Source organism: Macrotis lagotis, chromosome 2 (genome assembly GCF_037893015.1).
Source record: "Macrotis lagotis isolate mMagLag1 chromosome 2, bilby.v1.9.chrom.fasta, whole genome shotgun sequence".
Classification (NCBI taxonomy): domain Eukaryota; kingdom Metazoa; phylum Chordata; class Mammalia; order Peramelemorphia; family Peramelidae; genus Macrotis; species Macrotis lagotis.
In genome coordinates this window covers 305342538-305368139 of record NC_133659.1, presented here as the reverse complement: position 1 = coordinate 305368139, position 25602 = coordinate 305342538, and the positions used below count along the sequence as shown (strand labels likewise).

The window sequence follows — 25602 nt, the reverse complement described above, 5'->3', positions numbered from 1 at the left end:
ACATTTGATGCTCTTATCATTCATATTAGGAAGCTAGGCATATTCTTTCATAAAGCAAAAGATTTGAGGAAAACTGGAAAACTAGAGAAATAATTTTATGCAATCATAACAAGTTTAATACTCCCTTATATTATTCTTCTGCAAATGACTCAAAACTAAATTCCTCATAGGTTTCTACAGTTGTTGAGATGAAGTTGACATTTTAACATTCCTTTGTTCTACACAAGTATAAGTTTTGCATGTATGAGGTGTTTGTCCTAAACTAGATGAAAAGAGCATACAAAGAGTGACTAAAAATATGGATAAGCTAATGGCCAAATTATAAGACAATTTAAAATGAAAAAATGTGGGGATACCCATTATTGCATTCAAGTGATTTAAATCTGCAATTATTCTTTTAGCTTAAATCATTTGAATGCAGTAATGGGCATCCCCACATTTTTTCATTTTAAATTGTTTTATAACATGTGAAATTATATATATAAATATATTATATATGTGTGTGTGTGTATATTTGAAACATTTATCCAATAGAGACTTACAGGTAATATTCATCTTTATCCATGAAATCTATTAGAATCTTGCTTCTGAGTAAAGTTTATGGGAAAAACATATACCTTCACAACTGTCTACTTTTGTGTTCAGTTAGAAAATTATAATCATGCTACTTTGTTCTATTTTTCATATATTTTATTCCACCACATTTTAATGGAATGTGTTCTATCAGGCAGAAAACAAAAAGCTTAAAAAAGAACTAGAGAACTTGGATCCCTCATTTTTTGAAGAAATTGAAGATCTGAAGTACAATTACAAGGAAGAAGTTAAAAAAAATATCATTTTAGAAGAGAAGTTGAAACAACTTCGTGAACAGTTCCATCTTGAACCAGAGAGTTCTGGACAGTTGGAAGCTGAAATGGATAGCACTGATAACGTACCAATCTGCTAAGGGTTTATTTCCAACTCCAACTTTAGGCAACTATTTTCTGTTTCATAGAAATTGTAAATAGTAATCAAATGACACCTTTTGAACTAAAGAGTTTACTTATTTTCTTAAATAATTCCAAGCAGTGGATTAAATAGTGTATTTATGTCAAGTAATATTTAACTTCTTAGGTAGAAGTTGTCAGTTCCTTTTTTTATGAGTTTCCAAAGCCATCATAATGTTCTTAATTAAAATGATTATGCATTAAATGTTGAACTGAGCCCTATTAAGGAAGTTCAACAAACAATTGTAGTGCTGCTTACATAAGTTAACTTTTCTACTTGATTTCCCAAAAAGATATCCAACAATATTTATGGCCTAACTATGCAAATAAATGATATAAAATTGTTGGTCTAATGTAGTCTTTTTTTTAAAAAAAAAGGAAAAATATAAACTGTTGTCCTTATAATCCCTTAATATACATTTGTACCAGTTAGTTTTTTTAATAGATAATTTCTTCTGTGTCAAAAGCCTTAGGATTTATACTTCAAGTCTAGAAGTTAAGAACTGGTCATATTTCACTTGAACACTAGGGCAAATAATTCCGTTGTGTCAAACATTTTCTTGAGATATTTCACTTTTCAGACAGGAGAAAGACCCAATTATCAAAAGTAATAAAAATAATATATCTGATTTTCAATTGCATTTTCACTTCAAAGTCATACATCCAGTTTTATATCTTTGAGTTTGCCAAATTTTTGATTATCTAGCTTTGAAAAATGACTAAACAAACATTGGGAGTCAAAAGCACAGTCAAATTTGGTCCGGTTCATATTGATAACAACTGGTCGGCAATTCATGTAAGTATCTGAAATGGGCCACCGTAAACCAAGATGATGACGATGAACCTATTAAAAAAAAAAGAATTTTTATGAATTTAGTATTTATGGGAAAATGCTAAGAGTAAAGTAATTCAGATTGATTCTACAGGAGAAATAAATTTCATCAGAGACAAAAGATTTGTCATGGCCTTCCACGCCATATGTTGATTAGAAAATATCTCTGAACATAAAATACAAGTTCAGGAGTCAGGCAGAAGATCTTATTCATTCCCACTATTAAAGAAGTAAATATAATTTAAAATTTGGACCTGGTTCAAGATCAGACTTTCTTCAATTATCATTGCTGAATAATTACTGAATTAACCACTTTGGTAAAGTTCATAATATAGTAGTGGGGTAAATTCATTTCTTTTCAAGCTGGAAGTAGTATGCTTTTTCATTCTTTAAGTAAAAAGCAAAAACAGTTTGGGTTACTTCCATTTCCTACTGGGAAGAAGTCTGTACATCAAGTTATTTTTTTCCAAAATTACCTTTATCAAACAGCCATCATTGCAGTGCCAAACTATTCCTTCAATTTTTCCTTCTCTGCAACCCTCAAACCAAGACAAAAGGTCATTATGCTTCACTGTGGGTTGGTTTTTTATTTGAAATGCTCCATGTGGTACAAGAAGATGTATTGGATGCTTTTTGCTTCCTAATCCTGAAAGACAAAAATCCAACCAAGCTATTAGTTATCTGCATTTATTTATAGACAAGACCAGCCATTCCCTATACCCACAACAAACTATTTTTAAGACATTTAGGAAGGAAGGAGTTAACTTATGTTAGAAGTGAGTTCTCAAAGAGCTCAGATAGAAATTAATATCTCTCCAGTTCTGTCTTTAAATATATGAAAGGTTATTAGGTGGAAAGGTTTGTATCTGGCTTGTCCCAAAGGGCAAAATAAAGACTAATGAGAAGTGGCGGGGGGGGGGGGTACATTATAGATCAACTACAATCATAACTCCAAAAAATTGAGTGCGTTACACATCCTGAAATAATGAATTCTCCCATTAGTCGAAGCTCAAGCAGCTATACAATGTCCAAGAGGGCTTTCATGTTTAGACTTCAAATCTCTTCCAGTTTAAAGATTCTATTGATTCTCACCATCTTCAAATTCATCCTGTACTACATTATAAATTTAAGAGTAGGAACCCATTCTTAATTAACTATGACCCTTTAGTCAGCTAAAAAAGCTGTTAAAATCTCAAATCCAGAATATATGAAAGTCATTATTCCCCAACAGCCCCATCTACAGCAATCAATTTGCTTCTCACTTCCCTCTTCCCTCTCCTTTCCCTCTTTTCTCCTCTACCCCAACTGTCTCTTAGATCATTGTAAATTACGTCAAAGATCCCCCCTCCACCTTACCTTTGATGAACATGTTCCAAGTTCTACCAAAAAGAGTAGTGGGATCTATTCAGATTTCAGTTTTAGTTATTTAACCTGTGGGATTTTTTCCTCCACAACTAGACTGAAAAATCTTTCTAGGATGAGGGATTTTTCCTATTTCTTTCCCAATAATCTTCACTGGGCAGCTGGGTAGAGGTGTGGATAGAGGTCCATGCCTGAAGTCAGGAAAACTCAACTTCCTGAGTTGAATTCTAGCCTTAGACATTTAACTAGCTATATGATCTTGGCCAAGTCACTTAACCCTGTTTGCATCAGGCTCCTCCTGAGAAGGAAATGGCAAAAGACTCCAGAATCTCTGCCAAGAAAACCCCAAATGGGGTCATGATGAGGCAGACTACAAACAACAAAAAATTAGGTTTAGTAGTCTGCAATACAATAGTTAATTAACAAGTATTTGTCTTGTTCACTTTTTGTACCTAGAGATAGGAAATAAGCTCAGATGGAAAGAAATGTTAATGGAAATTGCCACTGGAAAAAGCACGAGTACATTGTTGTATGAATTAACTCCAGGAATATATCTGTACATCAACAAACAGACATTTCACCAAGTACCTGCAAGGTGACAGCTACTGTGTTAGGTGTTTATATTCTGTATGAAGAGATTTAGACAAAAAATGTAAAAATAAAATAGAAAAATACACTTTTAGTGGGAAGGCTCTGGATGGTGATGGTGTTTGTCCATCATTCTTTAAGAAGACTGACATTAGGGAGGTGATGCCATGACAAGTAAAAGGGGTGGCTGTGCTAAGTCCCCACCCTCACCTTCTCCTCCAGTGATTAGATAGGAATCAGAACAACTGGAGATGGCCCTGGATGGGGGCAATCAAGGTGAAGTGACTTGTCCAAGATCACACAGCTAGTCTGAAGCTGGATTTGAACTCCTACCCTTCTGGCTCCAAAGTCAGTGTTTTATCCCCTGTACCACCTTACTGCCAATATATTTAATAACTGTCAGCTGAGGAAGGAACAAAGCTCTTAAGGAAAGTCAAAGCTTCAGGCACCAAAGACATAGCTAAGCAAAAGAATAACACCATTTTCTCAATAACTGTGATACCCTGGTTGTCTGCCACTCAGGAAACTTCTGAGGTCACTACGGCTGAGAAAGCCCTTTGGATCAGGCCATCCTCCTCCTCAAGTTGTTTGGTTCCTACTCTGCTAAAGCATAATAGTGATGAACAGTGTGGTTTATAACTTCTCTGTGCACTCTGGAACGTGGTCAATATTTGTACATTCTTAATGTTCCTACTCAGAAGCTGCCATAAACCTTTCAACACAAATGTCTGTCTCCAAAAGATTGTTCAATTCCATATTCCCTTTACTTCGTTATAATTATCCATTTCTGAAAGAGGAATATAAATCTTCTATAACATTTAACTTTTCCTTTATGAATTTGTCATGCCATGTGGCATACATCTTTATTAAATAGCATATGTATGTATATACAGATATTTTTGTGGGTATACATACATGTATATGTGTGCAGGTTCGTGTGTTTCACACACCCTATGGCTCCTTAAAACATAAAGCTGCTTTCCTAGTTCTCTGGCTCCTTGCCTTTCCACTCTTCTCGCACTTTCTTTCCCTCCATGTGTTGTGTTCGACTTTTCTTCTTCTTCCTCCAGCCCCCTCCTCAACTCTGCTTCAAGACTCCGCTCAACTCTGACCCTCTGCCTTCCCCAGCCCCTCTCATTGTCAGGGACTCACCACTGAGACGACCAATCTGGGAGGCAGATCTCTTCTAGAGATCTCCCCTACAAGGTTGGGGTGTTTTAGCTTCTCTGTATGCTGTCCTTGCTGCATTGTGCATAATGAATGCTGATTGAGTATGACTTCCCAAACTTGATAAAGGTGCTGCCATCTTTTATATGCAGAGGGAGGGGACTGTGAGGGTGGAATCCTACACAGACTGACTCGGTGGAGGTTTTGGTCATTTTTGATGAATTTATGCTCATTTCTCTGTGATAATTCTGCTAAACAGGTTATTTCTAAGAGGTGGTGGGGGCAAGGGATAAGAAGGAATATGTGTGGAAATTAAGGTAATATAAAACTAAAAGATGTCAGTTAAACATAAAATTCAGGAGGCACTGTGGTGTATCAGGATGGACTCTGCACCTCAAGGAGTGGTCAGTTTTAGTCCCAGTTTTAGTCCTAGGCACCCATGCCCAATAGGGTGTCAGCATCCACCACCCCACCCTGTACAGGACAAGCATCTCCACATGCCCACAAGTTGCTGACATGACAAAGTGAGTTGTTTCACAAGTATTTACGAACCGTAAGGATTTCCATTAATGTTTGTTCCTATAAGCTCCAGTGTTTGTTCCATGAGATCAGACAACGGCACTGCACTGATTTCCAGAAGTCCAGGGTCCTCAGGGTGGTGCTTCAACACTAAAGCAAGGGCAAACTCATAACTGACCACTGAGGAATGCCAACAATATTGTTTGTTATTTTTTTCCACCGGCACCCAACCTATAAGCAATGTGAGAGAAAAACGTTTCAATAATGTCATCAATTCATCAAGTTCATTGTGTCTGGTTTAGGAATTCCTGCAGCTCAAACCTCAACCTGATTCACAAAAGAGAAAGGGAAATGGGAGCTTCTCTGGTCCGGTGCACTTGAGCCAGAGAGGACAGGACACTTAGGATTTAGACAATCAGGGAAGTTTAGCTCTGGGGACGACATGAAGAAATCGTCTGAGTACTAGTGTTTCTCTCCATCCATGATCTTTGCTTAACAACCATTACTGGAGGAAGTGAACCACGTAAGGCTTCCACAAAGTGTCAACATGAATAAGAACAATGCAGAGGTTGTAATTTCTATTCAGTTTAAGAGGTATCTTCACCCAAGAAATCATGGACCCACCAAAATACCAAAACAATCCTAACGGGCCCCTCTTGATTTCATCTCCTTCTGGAAATGGGCTTTTTTATAAAAATCCTGAATTCCTACTCTATTTCAACTCAAATATAGATCTACACAGAGGCTGCCCACTGTGCTGGGGTCAGGGGTTCTTTTAGGTCTTTTAACATTTTTGTGGGGGTATCAGTGCAAAATGGGGGCTGATCCCTCCAAAACCGGCCTCATGTATCTTCTTGAAGACATCTTTGAGACAACTTCTTGCATTCAAATCACTGTGATATACTGAAGTTTATTAATACCCAAGCCTTTCCCTCCCCATTGGATCTCACGATTTGAACCCTGAGGGTTAGTGGCATTCCCTGATCCACAGCACATGTAGTATCATCATCAGTCCTAACAAGGGGGTTTTGTTTCAGTGAGAAGGCTGGGCTTATAGGAAACACTGCAGGTTCCCACTCATAATCCAATCCACTCTTTCCAGCCATGGTTGCTCTACCAGAGACATGGACTGACAGCCCAACTCGATGAGTTGGCCACAGAACTGCATGCCATAGTCTGAATCATTTGTTTTACCTGAACAAATTGTTGTCTGAGTTTTGAGCACTTAGAGCTCTTTTAAGGTTTTGAGGATAAATTCAATTAGCTCATTATCATACCCCCAAAATGAAGGGACAATCCACTTGGATAGTGTAAACATCTTAGGGGAGCATATATCATGTTTTATAGATCACATAATTAAAAGACAATCAAATGTATCATGGTTGATTATGAGTCAGGCTACATTTTTGTTCTAATAAACCAAATCCTTTTTAAATTTAATAAAACAAATCAAGAACTACTTAAAAGTCATTTTTGACATATTTGGCATAAGGAATCTTTTGCTATTATTTCTTATTGAAATTAAAAAAAAATCTTTTCAATAGCAAACAGAGAAGATATTAGAAAAGAGTCATCATATTATACCTGGGATATGTCCATTCTCATCAGGCACTGGATTTCCATTTAACTGTTCTATATCCTTTGCTGGAATCCAAAACTCTGGAACAGATTTGAAATCTTCTTCAACATTCCAAATAAACTCTTTAAGGAAAGAAATGAAATATAAAGCACTATTGCAAATACAAATTATAATTAACACTAATATTAATAACAATGATCTGGTATCAACCCAATGCTTATGCTTTTTTAGCTTTCCAGTACCAACTTAGGAGCTGATAAACGAGACTATACCATAGTTCAGGAGCAGTAATTGACAGTTCTAAATTGAGTCCTCAGTCATACTGAGTATAGACTGGGTATATAGACAGTAAAATGATCTTCTCTGAATCCTTTACCAAAAAACAACACAAAATACAAGTACTGGGATGAATATCTGTATTTTCAATCTTTTCTTGTGTGAAAATTCTGGATTTATATAAAACAGCAAAATTCAATACTTTTGTATAACTTAACTATATCTTCTATTACAAAATACGCTATCTAATCATAGAAATATATAAACAGGAATTAAAACATTCACTTTTTAAGTGTAAAAAAAATTTTTTTTCATGCATAAAACATCACACAGGCAAGGGACAGGACTTCTGAATTCACTAGGTTATGGCATAGATATGGCATTGTTTACAGTGTAGACATTTATTCTACCAATGCAGATCTTTTAATTTTCTGAAACTAAAAAAGACTTAGAGAGCTGCCTAGGGGAATAAGAAACTAAACAACTTCTCCACCGTATTACAGGTAGGATCAAATGGCTTAAAAAAAAGAAATATTTAAAAATTCTACTTCTTCCAAATTTCTTATTTAACATACATTAAGAAGCATTTTTTTCCCAAAATGACACAACAAAAGAGAATCATTTGCAGATGTAAACTGTTTTAAATCATCAAAAACCAACAAACACTAACCTTTTGAGTCTTCCTTTGAATACAGGAATCTTTTAAACCTCTTCTCTGCTTGCTTGTTTGGTTTTCTATCTAATCGAGCCCAAAGGTATGGCTGACCTAAACGTTTCAGAGTCATTCAGAAAAAATTTATATTAGGGAAAAAAATTACAGAAAATTTCTTAACAATGGGGTCATTTGGAAGAGATAATTTAAGTGCAGCTGAAATCTTTCACTTAAATGTTGAAAACAATTTAAGGAAATGCAGTCTGACAGACCCACAAACCCCTGTAGGATCAAATATTTATATACAGAAATGGATATCTTTGATTGAGAAGGAATATGAATGAAGTCAAGATCATGGGATCATAGACTTAGAACTAATAGGTCTTCAGAGATCTCATTTTAAGGATGAGAAAATTAAACTAAAATGATGATGATGATGATGATGAAGGTGATATTAATCAATAATAAGTAAAGGTAAATGAGTTATGGTTTAAAGTCAAGTCCTCTCATTCTAACTCCAGTGCTCCGAAGGACAGGACAGGAAAAATCTTGTGACATTATTTAAGGTCACAAGGGTGGGTGAATAGTAGAGGCAGGTTCTAAATCCAAATCTTTCTTCTGACTCCCAAACTATTCCTCCTCTTTTTTAATGTATCATGCAGTTTCACATATATTCTACCTTTAAGTATGGGAAGATCAGACAATGGATGGAAAAAAGTATCAAGAATTCAGTCCCCAAAAAGCTGTGTTCTGTTGCACTATGCCACAAATGGAAATATGATAGAAAGCAAAGAGCCTGATTGGATTAGTAAAGTTAATTATTATATTTTAAAAAAGGAAGCCTTTCTTATTTTTTTCAGAAATAGAGAAACAAAATAAATATGAACTTCCAACAGATTTGCTACAATTCCCTTTTAAAAGTATGTGCCGGAGCTCTTTTCCAATCATATACTCTCTGATATTTTTATACTCCTCCCTTACATTCAAACTTACATATTTAAATCAATGTCAATATGAATATAACCATAAAGACAATCTCAGTAGTCCAAGAAAAAGACTTCATGATCAAATGAGAAAAATAAAACAACAATCATTTTTATCATTTTGCATTAAATTATGTGTGGTGAGGGGCAATAGCACATTGCCAACAAAGGATACACATACCATAAGTGGAATACAAATGCCCATTGTACAAAGGGAAAGGCATTAGGAGGAGCATGAGTAGAGAGAGAAGAAAAAGAGCTGGATAGTCTGAGGTTAAAAGCTGTAGAGAAAAGTCTCCAGAGTGTTTGGTAAACACTTTACAGAATGATTTATGGGAGAGATGAGAAGGCTTCAAGAAAGAGGGGGCATTGGGGAAAAAAAAATGTCCCAAGGCAGTGACTAGCAATCAGGACTGTACAAGAGAGCAAAGAGAACAGCATGGACAAAGGACCAGACGGAGGAAAGGACAGAATAGAGGACAAGAAGGAGACCACTTTGGCTACAACATATATAGTACACAGGATAGAGTGTGCAATAAGGTTGGAAAATTGGTTGGAGTCAGACTCAGAAAAGTCTTGAATGCTGGGATAAGGAGTTAATGGTTTGTTCAGGAAGATCATCTAATTATAACGCTCACCCAGTCCAAGCCCCTCATTTTGAGAAATGATAAGACTGAGGCTCAGAGATAGGAAGAAATTTGCCCCAGGAACATAAATTTACTAAGTTTAATAGAACTGGAGTTTGAGCCAAATCCTTTCCCTCTAGTCCAGAGTTCTAAGGGCTCAGATTTAGAGGTCAGGAGAGGCCTCAGAACCTCATTTTATAAGCCCAGGGGCACCAGACTCTCTGGGTCTCAATTTCCTCATCAATAAAATGGGCGTAATAAAGCCTTAGTTTTGCCTCATAGATTGTAGTAGGCATCAAATAAGATAATTATGCAAAGTCACTTTGCAAAGTTTAAAGCCCTGTATAAATGCCAGACATTATCATTGTGATTACTTTTCATTACACCACAAAGAGGAGATGTCCAAGGTTTCTGAGTCGAGGGTTTAATCTCAGAAGCAAGATAAAGGATACACTGGGAAGGGAAAAGGCTAAGAGTGGGAAGAACAAGTAGAAAAGTGGAGCAGCAGTAAAAAGGCAGCAGATGAGAAGGAGAACCTAATGATGATGAAGCGAGAGCCAGAAGGGCCTAAAAGGAAGCTTAGTCCAAACCCCTTATTTTATATTTGAGGAAACTGAGGCGCAGGGATGTTGGGTGGCCTGTTCCAAGTTATCCTGGCATGTCAGAGGTGGGACTGGAACCAAGTCCTCTGACTTCAGAGCTGCTATTCTCTCCACTGGATTACCCTGAGATAAAGTGAGGAAGATGAATCAAACTTGGCATGATGGACATTTGAGGGAAAGGGGAGGAAATACTCAAAGGAGACTCCAAAGAAATTCGGAGGGGGGAAAATAGGAGAGGGGAAGTAATGATGTATTAGGATAGATCCTTAAGTAATAAATTGATAACTGGCAAACCTGTTCACATTTCAGTTTAATGTTATAATCTCTACAATATTAGGAACAAATAGGACTCAACACTGATGCTGAGAAAGAAAATAAATTCTAATACCTTACCTTTGTAGGTAGTGACATAACAACATGTTCCATCTACTTTTTCGGTGGGAATTGCATTGTATATATCTGCATCTAATGCTCTGTAATTTATAGTTTCTGTAGCCAAAACTTTAAATGGCTTTAAGAAGAAAAAGAAGAAAAACATAATTTTAGATATACAGGTATAAATAAAAGATATTCCTATGTAATCATATGTTTCTGTTCTGTCCTGTTTTATTTTCTTTTTTCCAGGGACTTCTTCCAAATCCAAAAGGCACAGGAAAAGATATACTCTTCTTTTTTCTACTCCTCTTGGTTTTTTAAGTGAGAGAAATCACCAGAACATGTGAAAGCTAATTTGGGTCAAGTCTCAGTATATTCCATAGTACTTTATCTATATTAATAATTATGTAATTATCATATCATTTTCACACAGGAATTTCAATATGGATAAATGTTAGAATGTCTTTGGGAACTATACTTCTATTCAGATGCAACTTTCATTTTTACTGTTGGTGAGTTATTTTCCAGTAATGTCTTATGCTTCATGATCCAATTTGAGATTTTCTTGGCAAAGATAGTGGAGTAGTTTGCCATTTCCTTCTCCAGCTTACTTTACAGATGAGGATACTGAGGCAAAAAAGGTTTAAGTGACTTATCCAGCTTCACACAGCTCTTAAGTGCCCTAGATTTGAATTCAGGAACCTTTATTTCACTATAAACACATTTCTTAAAAGTAATAGGCTTTTGTCCTCAGCATCTTTATCTTTGAAGTATGTTATAACATGCTTCATATATTGTTAATTACTGCTTGAAAAGTGTCTTAGTCAAAAAATTACTCCCCTTCATCTTTCCTAACATGATCATTAGTCTTCCAGAGAGTCCTTCTAACACTCTTCATTTAAAAGCTATTCTGATAGTTTTCACATCTATTTGTGAACATTTTAGCATAATCATGAGCTCACAGAGCTACAAGTGACCTCAGAGATCATCATGCCTAACTCCTTCCTTTTGCAGATAAAGGAGGATGCTGAGGTCCAGCACAGTCGTTTATGTGAAGTGGGAGAGCCAAGGTTTGAAGCTAGGCCCTCAAATTACAAAGTATTGATTGGGCACCTACAATAGATGAGGCACCATAGTAGGTGCTGGAGAACACGTTATTAGTTTCTACCCTCAAACATACATTCTTGGGTTGGGGGAAACACAACACGTACATGTTATATTACATGCTGATGAGGACAATGATGATGATGATGATGATGTTTGACCTTCATTTTCTAAGAAGATCATGACATCAGAGAGGTAACGACATGACAAGGACAAGAACTGGATTTGAGTGGGGGGGTGCTGTGCTAAGTCACCAGCCTCACTTTCTCCTCCAGAGTCATCTGGATCCAGTGGCCAGATATGGATCGGGATACAAAGCAATCAGGGTAAAGTGATTTGCCCAAGGTCACATAACCAGTAAGAATCAAGTGTCTCAAGTTGGATTCCAACTCCCATCCTCCTGACTCCAAGGCCAGTGCTCCATCCACTGCACCATCCCGCTACCTGACGACATCATCATCAACATACTCTATAAATATATATAAACTATATAACAAATCAACGTGAGGTCATTTTTTTTTTGATTGGGGAGGAATGCACTAGGATCTGGGGAGGTAGCATTGGAGCTGAACTCTGAAAGAAAAGAGAGCTTCTAAAAGCTAGATATAAAAGCATACTTCAGAGCTGTTCCCAGTAATTATTTTCTTCTCCAGGCTCATTGTTCCCACTTCCTTCCACTGACACGGTTTTGAGTCCCCTTCTCCCTAAGCCTCCCTGCACTCTGAATGTTTCCAGCTCCTCACCAGTGTTCCTAAAGTCTGTGCTCAGAACTCTCTACTCAAGATGTAGTCTTACCACAGGAACCCCCTCCCCCCACTGCCATCACCTCAGCACCTGGCTCAGCCTCCTTCAACACACACAATGAGAACTATTCTGACATGTGAGCCTCGAGCACCAACCTTACCCAGGCCAGTAGCTTCAATCCAGAGTCCACTTCATCTATACTTTACTTTGCCCATGTCTCAAACTTACAAAGACTTGGACTGATCTCCATCTATGGAACTAGGCAGCAGGAAAATATGACTTCAAATTCCTCTTCAGACACTTAACAAATTATTTGAACTTAGGAAAAAATCACTTAAATTTTCTAAATTTCTTAATCAAATGGAAATAAAAATAACAGCTTCCTTAACAGATAGTGTTTGTGAGGATCAAATGATAATTATATAAAAGACTTTGCAAACTATTTATGTTTATCTGGCGCTTCAAACTATAAACTACATTATTATTCTGACTATTCTCACCACCACTGTCAGCATCATGAATGTGTGCTAGGCACTATGATAACTGCTGGGGTAAAAGTATAAATAAAGTAGAGAGCTTGAATTCTCCTGGGAAAGACAGGTACGTAGTCAGGTACACACACAGAATAACTATAAATCAACACATTCATAAAATGAACAACACAGTTCTAGACAAAGTAGCTAAATCCAAGGTAATCTGTAAGAAGAACACCAGCAGCTGGAGGCATCAAGGCAGCTTCATGCAAAAGGTGTGAGCATCATCATAAAGAAAGAGGGCCTTGATGAGGAGGAATGCCAGAGCCAGGGGCATGGCTAACACAAAGGTGAGGAGATGAGGGTGGAGAGGTGCTTCTCCGGAGCTATGACAAAACCAGGCTAGCTTCAAGGAGAGCACAAGTGAGCCAGTAATGTTCAAAGGGGTTGGAAAGACAGGTCAGAGCCAGGGGATTTACAAACTGAACCAAGAGGTCTACCTTTGATCCCAGAGGCAAGGGGGAGGCACATAGTCAGATCTACACTGAAGAAAGGTAACTGATGGCAGTGTGGAGGTTGGACTGGAAGGATATGAGACTTACTTAAGAGACAATTAGAAAGCTGTTGTAATCTAGTAAGAGGAAAAGGAGATTTGAATTAAGGCTGCGATAATGATGTTTGTCTTTTATTCCTGAAGAAGACCATGATCTAAAGGAGGGGATGCCCTGACAAGCACTGAGCTAAGTCACCAGTCTCACTTTTTCCTCCAGAGCCATCCAGGTCCAGTGAGCACAGATGGATTAGGATGACTGGAGATGGCCCTGGATGCAAAGTATCCCAGCATTGCCCAAGGTCACACAGCTGCTAAGTCTCAATTATCTGAGGCTAAATTCAAACTCCTGTCCCCCTGACTATAAGGCCAGTGCTCTATCCACTGCACCACCATTAAAGTGGTAGTGGAGTAATGAAGTAGGAAATGGCAAGATCTGGAAATTAAGTGCATATGGAGAGTGAGAAAGAATGAGAATTCATGGAAAATTTCAAGACTATGAACCTGAGTAACTAGGAAAATGGTGGTAGTTTCAACAAAAATAGGGTAGGGAGGAGCAATAAAGAGTTCAATTCTGGACATAGTGAATTTAAGTCTGAAATGTTCAACAGGCAGGTGATGATGCAAAAAAGGAGGCACAGGGAAGAGCCCAGGTCTGGATTTAGAGATGTGAACCCTCTGCAGAGAGATGAGAGTTAAACAAGGTCACACCAAGACAAGGTAAGAGAAAGCTTAGGACAGAACCCCCACAGGTAGAGAATGTGATCTGAGTAAGAAAATACAACAAGAAGGAGCCGAAGCATTGTCAGAGAGAGAAGCATCAGGAGAGAGGGGTAGTGATGAAAGTCCAGACAGATGAGGGAGTTCAGGTGTCAAATGAATCAGGCAGGTAAAGAAGGATGATGAGGGAAAATGTAACATCAGATTTGGCAATTATAAGATTACTGGTAACTGTTTCATTTGAGTGACGTGGTCCAAAGCCAAACTGCAAAGGACTGAGGAATAAGAGGAGAGAAAACAGAGACTGCAAGAGTAGATGGCTTTACAAAGAGTTTGGCTGAAAGCCAGAGACAGGATGAGGGCTTTCAGGGCATGGTAGGGTCTAGTGAAGGATTTTTATTTTGTTTTGTTTGTTGCTTTTAGGATAAAAGAGTTGAGTATAGTTTTAGGTAGTAGCTGAAAAGGACCAGTAGCAAGGAAGGGGTTAAAGATTGAAGAGAGGAGGGATGACTAAAGATGCAATCTGCAGAACAGGATAGGAGGGGATATGTTGACAAGAAGGGTCACCTGTTTGTCAGACTGTGGGAAGGAAGAAAAAAGTAAGAGATGATGTCAGGGAAGACAACAAGTAGAAATGCATAACATATAATATATACTATAAACTATAAGGTCATTTCTGGGGGAGGCACTAGCAGGGAGACATCAGGAAAAGAGACTCTCAGGTAGCAGGAGAACTAAGCTAGAGATCCCAAGAGGCAGAGGAGGGCATGCACTCTAGCCACGGACAGCCTGTGTAGGGTTCACTAGCGTAGATGTACCATGTGAGATGAACAGTAGGAAGAAGGGCAGCAGAATGTGTTTGAGAGTAAAATGTAGAGTAACCCTGGAAAGGTAAGCTAGTCTCACTGCAATGACTAGTCTATTTGTGGATTGAATTTTACATAAAGAAATGTTTAAGTTCAGAAATTCACAAGATTTTCCCTATCAATATGCATTATCACCTATCAATCACTGATAGAACTTCTAGAAATAAAAGACTTTTTTCAAAATTAAAGACTTCTGATATTAGAGCACAAAGTCAACACAAAAATAACTATGATGTGATTTTCAGGGATTTGGGGGATGGTCAGTTCTTTTTATTTTCAGCCAAGAAAACTGTCTCCATCCAATAAGTGTTTCTCCAGTCCTAGGCTACCCTTTATTTTAATCACTCTTTTGTTCCTTGGTATTTCAGTTTTCACTGTAACCTCCCCAAATTCAATCATTTAGTCAAACAGCATACCATGGACAGGTACTGTGCCAAGTGCTAGGGTACAAAGAAAGGCAAAATGTCCCTGCTTTGGAGGATTTCATCTTCTAATGAGAAAGCTCTCCTCTAAATAAGTAGGGACACAGAGGGGATGAGGCCTGAAGAAGATCTTTATGTGGGATGTGAGCTGAGTCTTGAGGGCTTTGAGGGGAAGTCAGCCAAAAGACAGAGGCACCCAAACCCAAGTAATGTATTAGTGGAACAGTCAGGAGCCAGTGAATCAGCACTGCTGAGCAGGCCCCAGGAAGTCAAGAGGAACAAGGCTACAGAGGACAGGAGGACCCCAGGGATCAAAGGCTTTAAATGCTGAATAGAGAAGAGAATCAGCATCTACTGCAGTTGAGAAGGGGATTCACAGTCTGACTTATGCTTCAGGAAAATCATTTTATCATGCAGTGAGGGGAAGGCTACAATGCTAAACTGAACAAAAAACTTACCACATGATGAGGTAGAGATCAAAAATTGCCTGCAACATTTCATTTTGATGCTAATTGGGCACAGTGATAGTCTATTCCTCCTTTTCCCCGACATGAAGACTCCCCAGGAATGTTTACCTTTCATTTTTCCAGATGTTTTTGTTTCCTAAGGTTTTGCTCTTAGTCCTCATTTCAACTAGGGGACATCTCTTAAAATTCATTAGTAAATATTTTTACCTATTGGTTTACTTTTTTAATCTTCATGAGAAACAGAAAATAAAGTTATATAGATGCTTTAGTTTCTACTAGTTTATCTACAACATTAACAGTTATTGAGTGCTTTACAGTTTGTAAAGCAGTTTATTAGGTCAGTTGAGTGGCAAAAGAATCCGTTTAGATTAATATTATCTCCAGTTTTCAGATGAGGGAATGAAATAAAGTTTTTCTTTAAAAACTATCCTAAAAAATCTTCAGATCAAGATTGTATCTTACCTTACTCAGTGAAAAGCATTCAGTATACTATTAACAAAACATTATAATTATTATGAAGTATCTAGACTTAATAAAATGAAATCCTACTTCATGAAGAATCAAATGTATGAATCTCCTTAGCAGGAGAGATAGTACTGACTGAAATAGCTTCAAAAAGGTCTTGATGCCTATGTTGAACAGAATTTCCATAATGGGTTTTCATGGGAAATGAGGATATCTGAATGTTGCACACTTTTCTAAATGAAACTGACATCAAGGAAAAATTCTGACAGCGTGCTCCAACTCATTGTTAGAGATATGTGAGCATATGGAAAATTTCAATATAATCACAAAGAGCCAGGCTCCATGGCTTTCTCAACAAATTCATCAAAAACAAACTCATTTCTCTTTTTGACAGGGTTGCCAACAATAGAATACACCTGAATTTCAGAAAGGCATTTAACAAAGTCTCCCATGAAGCTCTTGGGAACAAGATGAAAAACTTGAGGTAGCAAAATTACTAACCAGAGATGCATAACAAAGCCCCCAAAGTAATAATTAAACTGATGAAAGTCTTTAGTATAGCAGCCTGATCTGTTCAAAGTTTTTATGAAGGAATTACTCAGCTGTCAGTTCAAGTAGAAAGCCTGACAGATGTCTGAATAGCATACAGCTAGAAATGATAACTAATACGGATGAAAGAATCATATCCAGAAGGATCTTAACAGGCTGGATCTCATAAAATGAAATTTAATAGAAATAAATTACATTCTTAGATTCAAAAAGTTAAAGTACAGGAAAGATAATGTGGTCAAACATTTTTAATTACTTGTGGCTATAAATGAATAGAAAAATATGATAGTCAAAAGAGTTAATGCAATCTTAAATCATATTAACACACTATTCAGAATCTGAGAGGTGAAAATTCCTTAAATTGTGTCCCAGGCTGTATTAACAGACTATTCAGAATTTGAGAGGTGAAAATTCCTTAAATTTTGTCCCAGTCATACCACTTCTGTGTGTTGTAGTTGCTGGACTATCATCCATTCCCTTCTCATCATGTAATCAGGGTGAAGTGGTCTGGCCATTCTGATAAGCAATACAGAACTATGTCCCCAAAGTTATTAAAATGTGCATTCTCTAGGACCCAGCTATACCCCATTAGGAAGGGCGAAGAAAGAGAAAAAAGTCCCATATACACAAATCTTTTTATAGTAGTTCTTTTTTGTAATAACAAAGAAATGGGAAAATAAAGATGTTCTCATTAAGGAATGGCTAATCAAATTACAGTCTATTAATGTAATGACATATTGTGCCATAAAAATGACAGGGACAGGCTTCAGAGAAACTTGAGAAGACTTGTATTAATTGAGGAAAAGTGAGACAGGAGAACCATTTATACAATAACTTTGTTTTTAAAATTGAATAAGGGAAATGGAAAAATACAAAAAAAAATTCTTGAACTTTTGAAAAAAAATTAAAAATATAAGTTTCCTGAGATCAGAAACTTTGTCCTCTGCATTTGTTTCCTCAGCAGGGGCTGGCACATGACCTATAAAAGGTCATTAATAAAAGCTTATTGGTTGATTGGAAGACATTCCAAAACTGAGATACAGGGCTATTGAGCTAATGAGGACACTTGAAACCATGCCACATATAAAGATCAGATGAATAAATGGAGGAAGTTTGGTCTAGAGAAAAAGATTTTGTTAAGACAGCAGAACTGTCTTCAATTATTTGTAGAATTATCACGTACAAGATGAATTAAAAGTATTTTGCTCCAAAGAATAGGTTAAGAAACTAGAATAGGTAGAAAAGAATCTTCCCAACAAATACAAGTCTCCAAAAGTAGAATAGTCTGCCTGCCTTTGAAGGCAGTGAGAAAATTAAATGGATTTGTCAATGGGGTTGTGAGCCTAGAGTCAGGGAAAGGAAGTTAGGGATGGTGATAGGGACTTGAAAATTCAATAGATTTCAACTCAATGGTTATTAAATACTTGACATATGCAGGGCAATGTGCTAAGTGATACCATTTATATTTTAAGTGATATTAAGTTATCACTTACACCTGATATGCAGGACAGGTAGAAGTAACTTTTGAGATGATTAAAATCAAAGACATCTTTTTCAAAATACACTTTTAACTGGTAGGTCCAGAGAGAACAGAACTAGGAATAGAATAATTTCTGGAAACTATTTAAAGTTCTTATCTTTCATGGAAAACTAACAAGCCAACCGCCACCACACAGACACCCACAGACTAAACATTCCCTGGCAAGAAGCATGCTATTGTGGATTTTCTCCAAAAGAGATGCTAAAGAGAGTGAATATCTGAAGCAAGGAAAATACCATAGCCCACTCTGGGCCTCCGTGGCAGTGCAAAGAACTGATTCTCAGAACCCGGATCTCCAGGTTCAAGCCCCGCTTCTAGGTGACTCTGGCTAAGTGTCCTCAGCAATTCTATCAGACCTCAGTTTCAAAGAAAGATAGCTTGAGCTTCCACATCTAGGAGTCAGCTGTTCCAATGAAATCACAGGCCCGACTCCAGTGTTTTGGATCTGACTGCTTTCTCCTTCCCTGTGAACTGTCATCATTTTCTGTGTTTGGGCAATTTTATAATTGTCTGTGTATAGGTGTGTGTGTCTGAGTTCACACACAGGGTGTCCCTGAAGTTTAGTGAAGTTGTAAGCTGGTTTAAACAACTGTAATAGGAAGTCTACAACTTCCCTGAGACTTTGGGGATACCACCTGTGTGCGTGTGAAGGCATGTGTGCATGTTTGGGGACACCGCCTGTGCGCGTGTGAAGGCATGCATGCTTAGGGTCAGCTCTTATGTGTGTGTGAAGGCAGGCCTGCATGTTTGGGGACATCACCCGTGTGTGTGAAGGCAGGCATGCTTGGGGGTCATCTTTTATGGGTGTGTGAGGGCAGGCATGCATGTTTGGGGACATCACCCGTGTGTGTGAAGGCAGGCATGCTTGGGGGTCATCTCTTATGTGTGTGTGTGTGAAGGCATGCATGTTTGGGGACACCTCCCATGTGTGTGTGAAAGCAGGCATGTTTGGGGTCACTGCCTGTGTGTGTGTGAAGGCATGCATGCTTGGGGTCACCTCTTATGTATGTGTGAAGACATGCATGCTGGGGGTCACCTCTTATGTATATGTGAAGACATGCATGCTGGGGGTCACCTCTTATGTATGTGTGAAGACATGCATGCTGGGGGTCACCTCTTATGTATGTGTGAAGGCATGCATGCTGGGGGTCACCTCTTAGGTATGTGTGAAGGCATGCATGCTGGGGGTCACCTCTTATGTATGTGTGAAGGCATGCATGCTGGGGGTCACCTCTTAGGTATGTGTGAAGGCATGCATGCTGGGGGTCACCTCTTAGGTATGTGTGAAGGCATGCATGCTGGGGGTCACCTCTTAGGTATGTGTGAAGACATACATGCTGGGGGTCACCTCTTATGTGTGTGCGTGTGAAGGCATGCACGCATGTGGCGTGTGCCTGGATGCTGCAGGGCACGTGACTGTAAGGTGGGCGTTACCCGGAGCTGCGCCCCCAGCCGGCCGCCCCGCCCCCTCCCGCCGGCCGCCCCGCCCCCTCCCGCGGGCCGCCACTACCTGGTGCTCCCTCTTGCCCGACGGCTCGTCCTTCACCTCCGTCACAAACACGCAGGGCACCTTCCTCTGCACCGAGCCCAGGCGCCGCATCGCGGGCCGCAGCCCCGCCGCCGCCGCCCCGCGAGCCCCCTGTGGACACGGCGGCGGGTGCCGGCCCGCGCGGAGGCGCCCCGAGCCCCACACCACCAGCCGCGGCTCCAGGAAGCGGGCGGGAGGGGCGGGCTCTCCGACGACGCCCAATCACAAGTCGCGCTGCCGGGGAAGGCGGGGCGAGCCGTCCGGAAGGGGCGGTCCTTCCGCTTCGGCCCTTGGGAGTTGTAGTCAAGCGGAGGGCTGAGGTGAACTTCCGCGTCCGCCCCGTGCTCTGACCCTGAAGCCCCGGGGCGATCCCTCTGGGGATGCAGGAGGCCCGACCCGGAAGCTCCTCCGAATCATGACCTCTGACCTCCTCAAATGGGTGCTGCCAATAACTTCACATGCAACACGCCTTCTAGAACCTTCTGGTGAACTCTCTAGCTCCCTCCCACTTTTTAGTGAGTAAAATGAGGGAATGAATAGAATAACAACTCACATTTATTTAGAGCTTCCCTTGTACTCAGGTACAGGGCTGACTTAATGCTTTTACAGCAGAATGAATGAACATCATCATCATCATCATCCTAATTTCTAGAACACTTCCCTTGACTCCAGGTACAATACTAATTTAATTGTTACACCTGAATGAATGAATATAATAATAACTAACATTTATTTAGAGCTTCTCTTGTACACGGGTATAGTGCTGACTTAATACTTTTACAACTGAATGAATGACTATAATGATAGCTAGCATAAAGCACTTCCCTTGTACTCAGGTACAGTTCTAACTTAATAGTTTTACAACAGAATGAATATCTTAATAATAGCTAACATTTATGTAGCACTTCCCTTGAATCCAGGTACAATGCTAACTTAATGCTTTTACAATTGCATGAATGAATATAATAATACCTAATATTTATATAACACTTCCCTTGTACCTAGGTACAATGCTATCTTAGTTATTATCGCAACAATAATAATAGTAATAATAATGACTAACATTTATAAAACACTTCCCTTGACTCCAAGTACAGTGCTAATTTAATTGTTACGACTGAATGAATATAATAATAACCAACATTTATTTAGAGCTCTTGTACACAGGTACAATGCTAATTTAACACTTTTACAATGAAAAGATTGAGTATAATATTAATAGCTAACATTTACATAGTGCTTCCTTTGTATCCAGGTTCAGTGCTAATTTAATACTTTTACATTGCCAGAATTGGTTGCATGCTTGTGATCCTCACAAGGTTGCAAAGTAAATGCTGTTATGATCCCATTTTACAGATGAGGAGACTGAAGTCAGGCAAAGGTGAAGTGACTTATCTAGGTTCACCCAGTGTTATCTAGGGTCATGGTTGAATTCAGGTCTAATAGAATCCAGTCTGGAGCCTCCTAGATGAGTGAATGGATACATTGAGGGCTTTATCATGCTAAGTAAAAAACCACATCAACAAAAAAGCAAGATTAGCCCAGCTCTTAATAGAATTGACCAGAAAATTAACTTTAGAGAGAAGACATCCATTCCACCAAATTAGTATCCTTCATCTAAATCTGTAAAAAGATTGCTTTGGTTATCTCATAGTCCCCCTGTTTGAGAGATGTAGATCCATTGTTGTTTTTGTTTGTTTTCGCCAGGAAAGAGAAAATTTACTAGTAAAATCAGAAATTTTTCTGATTATCTACCTGATTTCATTGAGTGGTTTATACAGGGAATGTCAAATAGTAAGTGTCCTAAACTATTAAGTTTAAGAAAATTGAAAGATATAAGAATATTCTCAAAAAGTATCTTATGATATGTATAATTAATACTGATACATATAACTCTTAATATTCATTTCTTTCTTAAGCTATGACTAATTTTGTAAAACAAGCCCACTTAATTTTAAAATTCTCAACATAAAAATTTGGCTAGGTGGTACAGTGGATAGAGCATTGACCCTGGAGTCAGGAGTACCCGAGTTCAAATCTGGCCTCAGACAGTTAATAATGACCTGTGTGACCTTGGACAAGCTACTTAACCCCATTTGCCTTGCAAAAAAAATTTTTTTAAAAATAAATAAAAATTTGCTTTTTTTGAAAAATAAGAATCTTTTTTAAAAGATAGTACTTTTTGTTTAAATGATATACCTTCAGGTTTCATGAGGTTTTCACAACTTTAATTTTTACAATTTCACACATTTTTACTGGGGAAAAAAATTTAAATTGCTGGTGCTTCCTAGATATTTTTATTAAGCTGGATGTTACAATTATTAATTTAAGACTTTAAGTGGACAATGACGTGTGTGTACGTGATTTTGTGTGTGTGTATGTGTGTGTGTGTATTGGGTTCTTCAAATGGATCTTTTAATATTTTGTCTTGGCCAAAGTCAAATCCTCCAAAGAACTGATTTTAATGCAATAAACTAAATGACCACTAGGTGGGGCTGTGAATAGAGCAGAGTCTGAAGACAGAGCTCTGAATTCAAATATGAGCTCAGACACTTTAGCTATAAGACTACCCTGCTGGCCCAGGTTTCTTCATCTGTAAAATGAACTGGAGCAGGAAATGGCAAATCACTCAGTATCTCTACCAAGAAAACCCCAAATGGGGTCACAGAAAGCTGAATATAACTGAATATAACAAAATAACACAATAAACTAACAACTCGTAGGTGAAGACAGGAGACCAAATTGTCATCTTAAGTCAAAATCAGACTTTGTAGCTTTTGACTTAAATAAAATTCATGTGAAGACAGAGCCTGTATCTGTCATTTCCTCAGTATGGGGAAATCCTTGGACTACCAAGGTTGGTCAACGCCTCATCCACTTAGAATCTTAACTAGTTGAGGCAATCACAGATTTGTTCAGGGGTCCCCACAGTCAGTACCATATCCAGCAGTGGGACTGGAAAGTAGTTCTTCCTAGTTTTAAGACCCATTTTCTACTATCCCACACTGTTGCTCAGCAGTATTCAGCTAAAATTATGGAAACTTAACAAGGATAATGTAGTTTTTCTGAAACATGAGCATTACAATGAAACTCTTCTTAAATGTCTAATTAAATGAAAATTTTCAATTTCAAGAATTGAATATAAGTTGATAATTATATCTAGTCCCACTGTTTAATGCATTCTTCAGTCTAATTGAAGCTAAAAGGGAGTTTTGACTTTCTGCCATTTTTTTATATGTTTAGGCAAGGTGATTTCATTATGATTCAGAGGTACAAGTTTTCACTTGTTTGGTGCTTTGCTAAGTTAAGAAAACAAAAATCCAAAGAGTGCCACCTTTGTAAGAATCTTTGATCAGTAGAATATAGCTCTTCTCCAGGACAAGAAATGTAGTAGGTACTTCTACAATGTATTGCACTAGAATGGGCTAAAAATGAAAATTTATTGAATATAACAATCTGTGCAGAGTGGTTTGCCAAAGGGCAAAAGATGCTATGCCAGGGATTACTGTTTTCATAAATAACAGATTGGAGAGGATGGAGAAAGACAAATTTGCTAATTTGAATTATTTTATTTTTTCATTTAGCTTTCATTTTCTTATGCGACAGTCAAGAAGCAAAGGTCATCCAGCAGTGGAATGAGTTATTTCAAAATCTCTAATAGCAAACATCAATGTCTTCTTTGTTCCTGCAAAGGGATGATCCAAAGCAGCCTTGGCCTTCTTTCTGTCTGAAAGGACAGATATTTAAATAAATAGCCACCTACAACTGCCATTTCCCAAACTGCCACAGAACCTTTCAAGTTCAACATTCTCTCACTCCTGGGGAAGGAGCATCACCTAAAACATTCCGCCTGCTGTTTGAATAGTAGCAGAGAGGTCACCAATCTCTCTGTCCACATGTACTCTCCATCACACATGCTGCAATTTCTTCAATGTCTGCAACACAGCCGTGGGAATAAGTCCCTGGCAGCAGAGGCAGCAGTCCATGTCCACTGTCAGCCCCAGGACCATCAACTCACAGTCACAAACTGGACTCCTATCCTGAAGGGGGGCACCCACCAGTACTGCCTGGATCTCTTGGGCTTCAAGAAGCAGCACAAAGTAGCTGCCAGCCCCAGGTAAGTAATACAGCATTGCAGACTATGGGTTGGGAAAACCTCCTTTGGTTTGAATCAATTGCCAATATTCTAGCATGCAACCAAGTCTGGCATCAGTGAGGTGACATATTTAGAGAGTCTGAACACAAATCCCCAGTGGGGGAGCTTAGTGTCAATCCTTTCCCAACCATCCTTCGCCAGTCTTCTTTGCAAGGAATAAAGTTCCATTAATACAGGATGTCTCTTCCTTTGAAAGGCTGAATTTCCTGAATCGAACGTTTGTGTATTTTCTCTTCCCTAGAGTGATTGGATCACTAGCAGCAGACAATTTACTCTTCTTCCCCATGATAAGACGACTCCCAAACATAGCCTTGGTTCTCTTTGTGCTGTACTGAAGTGGTTAATGACTATTGATCCCTAATCATAATATGGCTCTGTGACATAAAAACATCTCTTTGAAACAACTTGTTCCCTTATATATACAGATCAGATTCTCACAATAGCTGTAAGCATGTTGCCACATGTAAACATGCAATAATGGTCCTTGGTAACAGTATTTGAAAACTCTTTCAAAAACAGCTACAAGTACATAGGTAAACAGGTCACTTATTTGGAGTCAATGATCATTTAAAAATGTTCATTGGGGATGATTATCCCAGTAGCCTATGTGCTTAGGATGGGTACTTCGTTGTTCTAGACTTAGAAGGTAGGGTGAAATGAGCGTCAAAACATTTTTTTCTATATTTTAATTATATTTTCAAGATGTTATTCAAATCTTTTATTTTCTGTTTCAACTAAGTTTCTAAAGCAATTGCCATTTAAGAAAAAGTTCTGTTCAAAGTATTTCTTAAATGTTAAGTTCATTTTTGTTATCTTTTTAATAAGGTTACATATAGAATATATATATATGTATATTTCATTGGTCTATGTACATTTTTTCTATATTATGAAAAAAATTTAAAGCATTGAATATAGAAAGGCTACTTCATTACTTATTTTAACCAACTAATGCAGAAACTTTATACTATTTCTTCATGTAAATCTATATTTAAAAACTTCAACAAAATAGGAGGGTGTTTTTATTTTTAAAATAATCCCTTCCTTGGAAAGGGCTCTTCCCTTATTTTTATCTGACTTATTTTTAGATCATTCATTTCTGATAGCTTCTTATAGCTCTAGAACATAGGTTGGGAAACTTTTTCTGCCAAGGGCCATTCCTGGACCAAACAAAATTTTACCTTAAAATTTTGCCTGCTACATTTATTGAATTTTGAATCCTAGACCAAATGATTTTGTGGACTTTATATAGTCTACAGGTTAGACATTTCCCACCCCTGCTCTAAAAGAACAATAATGAGAAGACTTCCAAATTTTAATGTCTCATATTGGACATGAGACAGTGTCTTACTATAAGAATTCCATTTCTCTTATCATTCAATTTTTGAAAACATAAAACTTAGGAAATGTTCTACTTGTGTAACCTTTTTACCTTAAAAGATTTAAAAAAGGGATTAAAATATAGACAAATGAT

At 38.1% G+C, this 25602-nt stretch overlaps 3 protein-coding genes across 11 annotated transcripts in view; 2 read left to right on the top strand and 1 right to left on the bottom strand.

The window, feature by feature from the left end:
- The window catches only part of CEP290 (centrosomal protein 290), a 93602-nt gene extending 92273 nt beyond the window's left edge, over window positions 1–1329 (top strand). For both annotated transcript variants that reach the window (XM_074226537.1, XM_074226536.1), the window contains one exon: window positions 728–1329. In XM_074226537.1, the coding sequence (XP_074082638.1) occupies window positions 728–946 (219 nt within the window). In that variant the 3' untranslated portion in view covers window positions 947–1329. The remainder of the gene's footprint in view (window positions 1–727) is intronic.
- On the bottom strand, window positions 441–20131 carry RLIG1 (RNA 5'-phosphate and 3'-OH ligase 1). The gene is made up of 7 exons (XM_074226551.1): window positions 19958–20131; window positions 10566–10683; window positions 7980–8075; window positions 7039–7155; window positions 5488–5685; window positions 2295–2464; window positions 441–1830 (listed from the first exon to the last, which is right to left on the bottom strand). The coding sequence occupies exons 1-7, from the start codon at window positions 20045–20047 to the stop codon at window positions 1642–1644; spliced, it is 978 nt and encodes a 325-aa protein (XP_074082652.1). The 5' UTR covers window positions 20048–20131; the 3' UTR covers window positions 441–1641.
- Window positions 20033–25602, top strand: part of C2H12orf50 (chromosome 2 C12orf50 homolog) — a 41127-nt gene continuing 35557 nt past the window's right edge. For 3 of the 8 annotated variants that reach the window (XM_074226548.1, XM_074226544.1, XM_074226539.1), the window contains exon 1: window positions 24574–24777. The gene's annotated coding sequence lies outside the window, so the exon portion shown is untranslated. Of the gene's footprint in view, window positions 20648–23559; window positions 24093–24570; window positions 24778–25602 lie in introns of those variants that run through there. The other 5 variants (XM_074226547.1, XM_074226546.1, XM_074226545.1 and 2 more) reach the window with 5 other exon arrangements.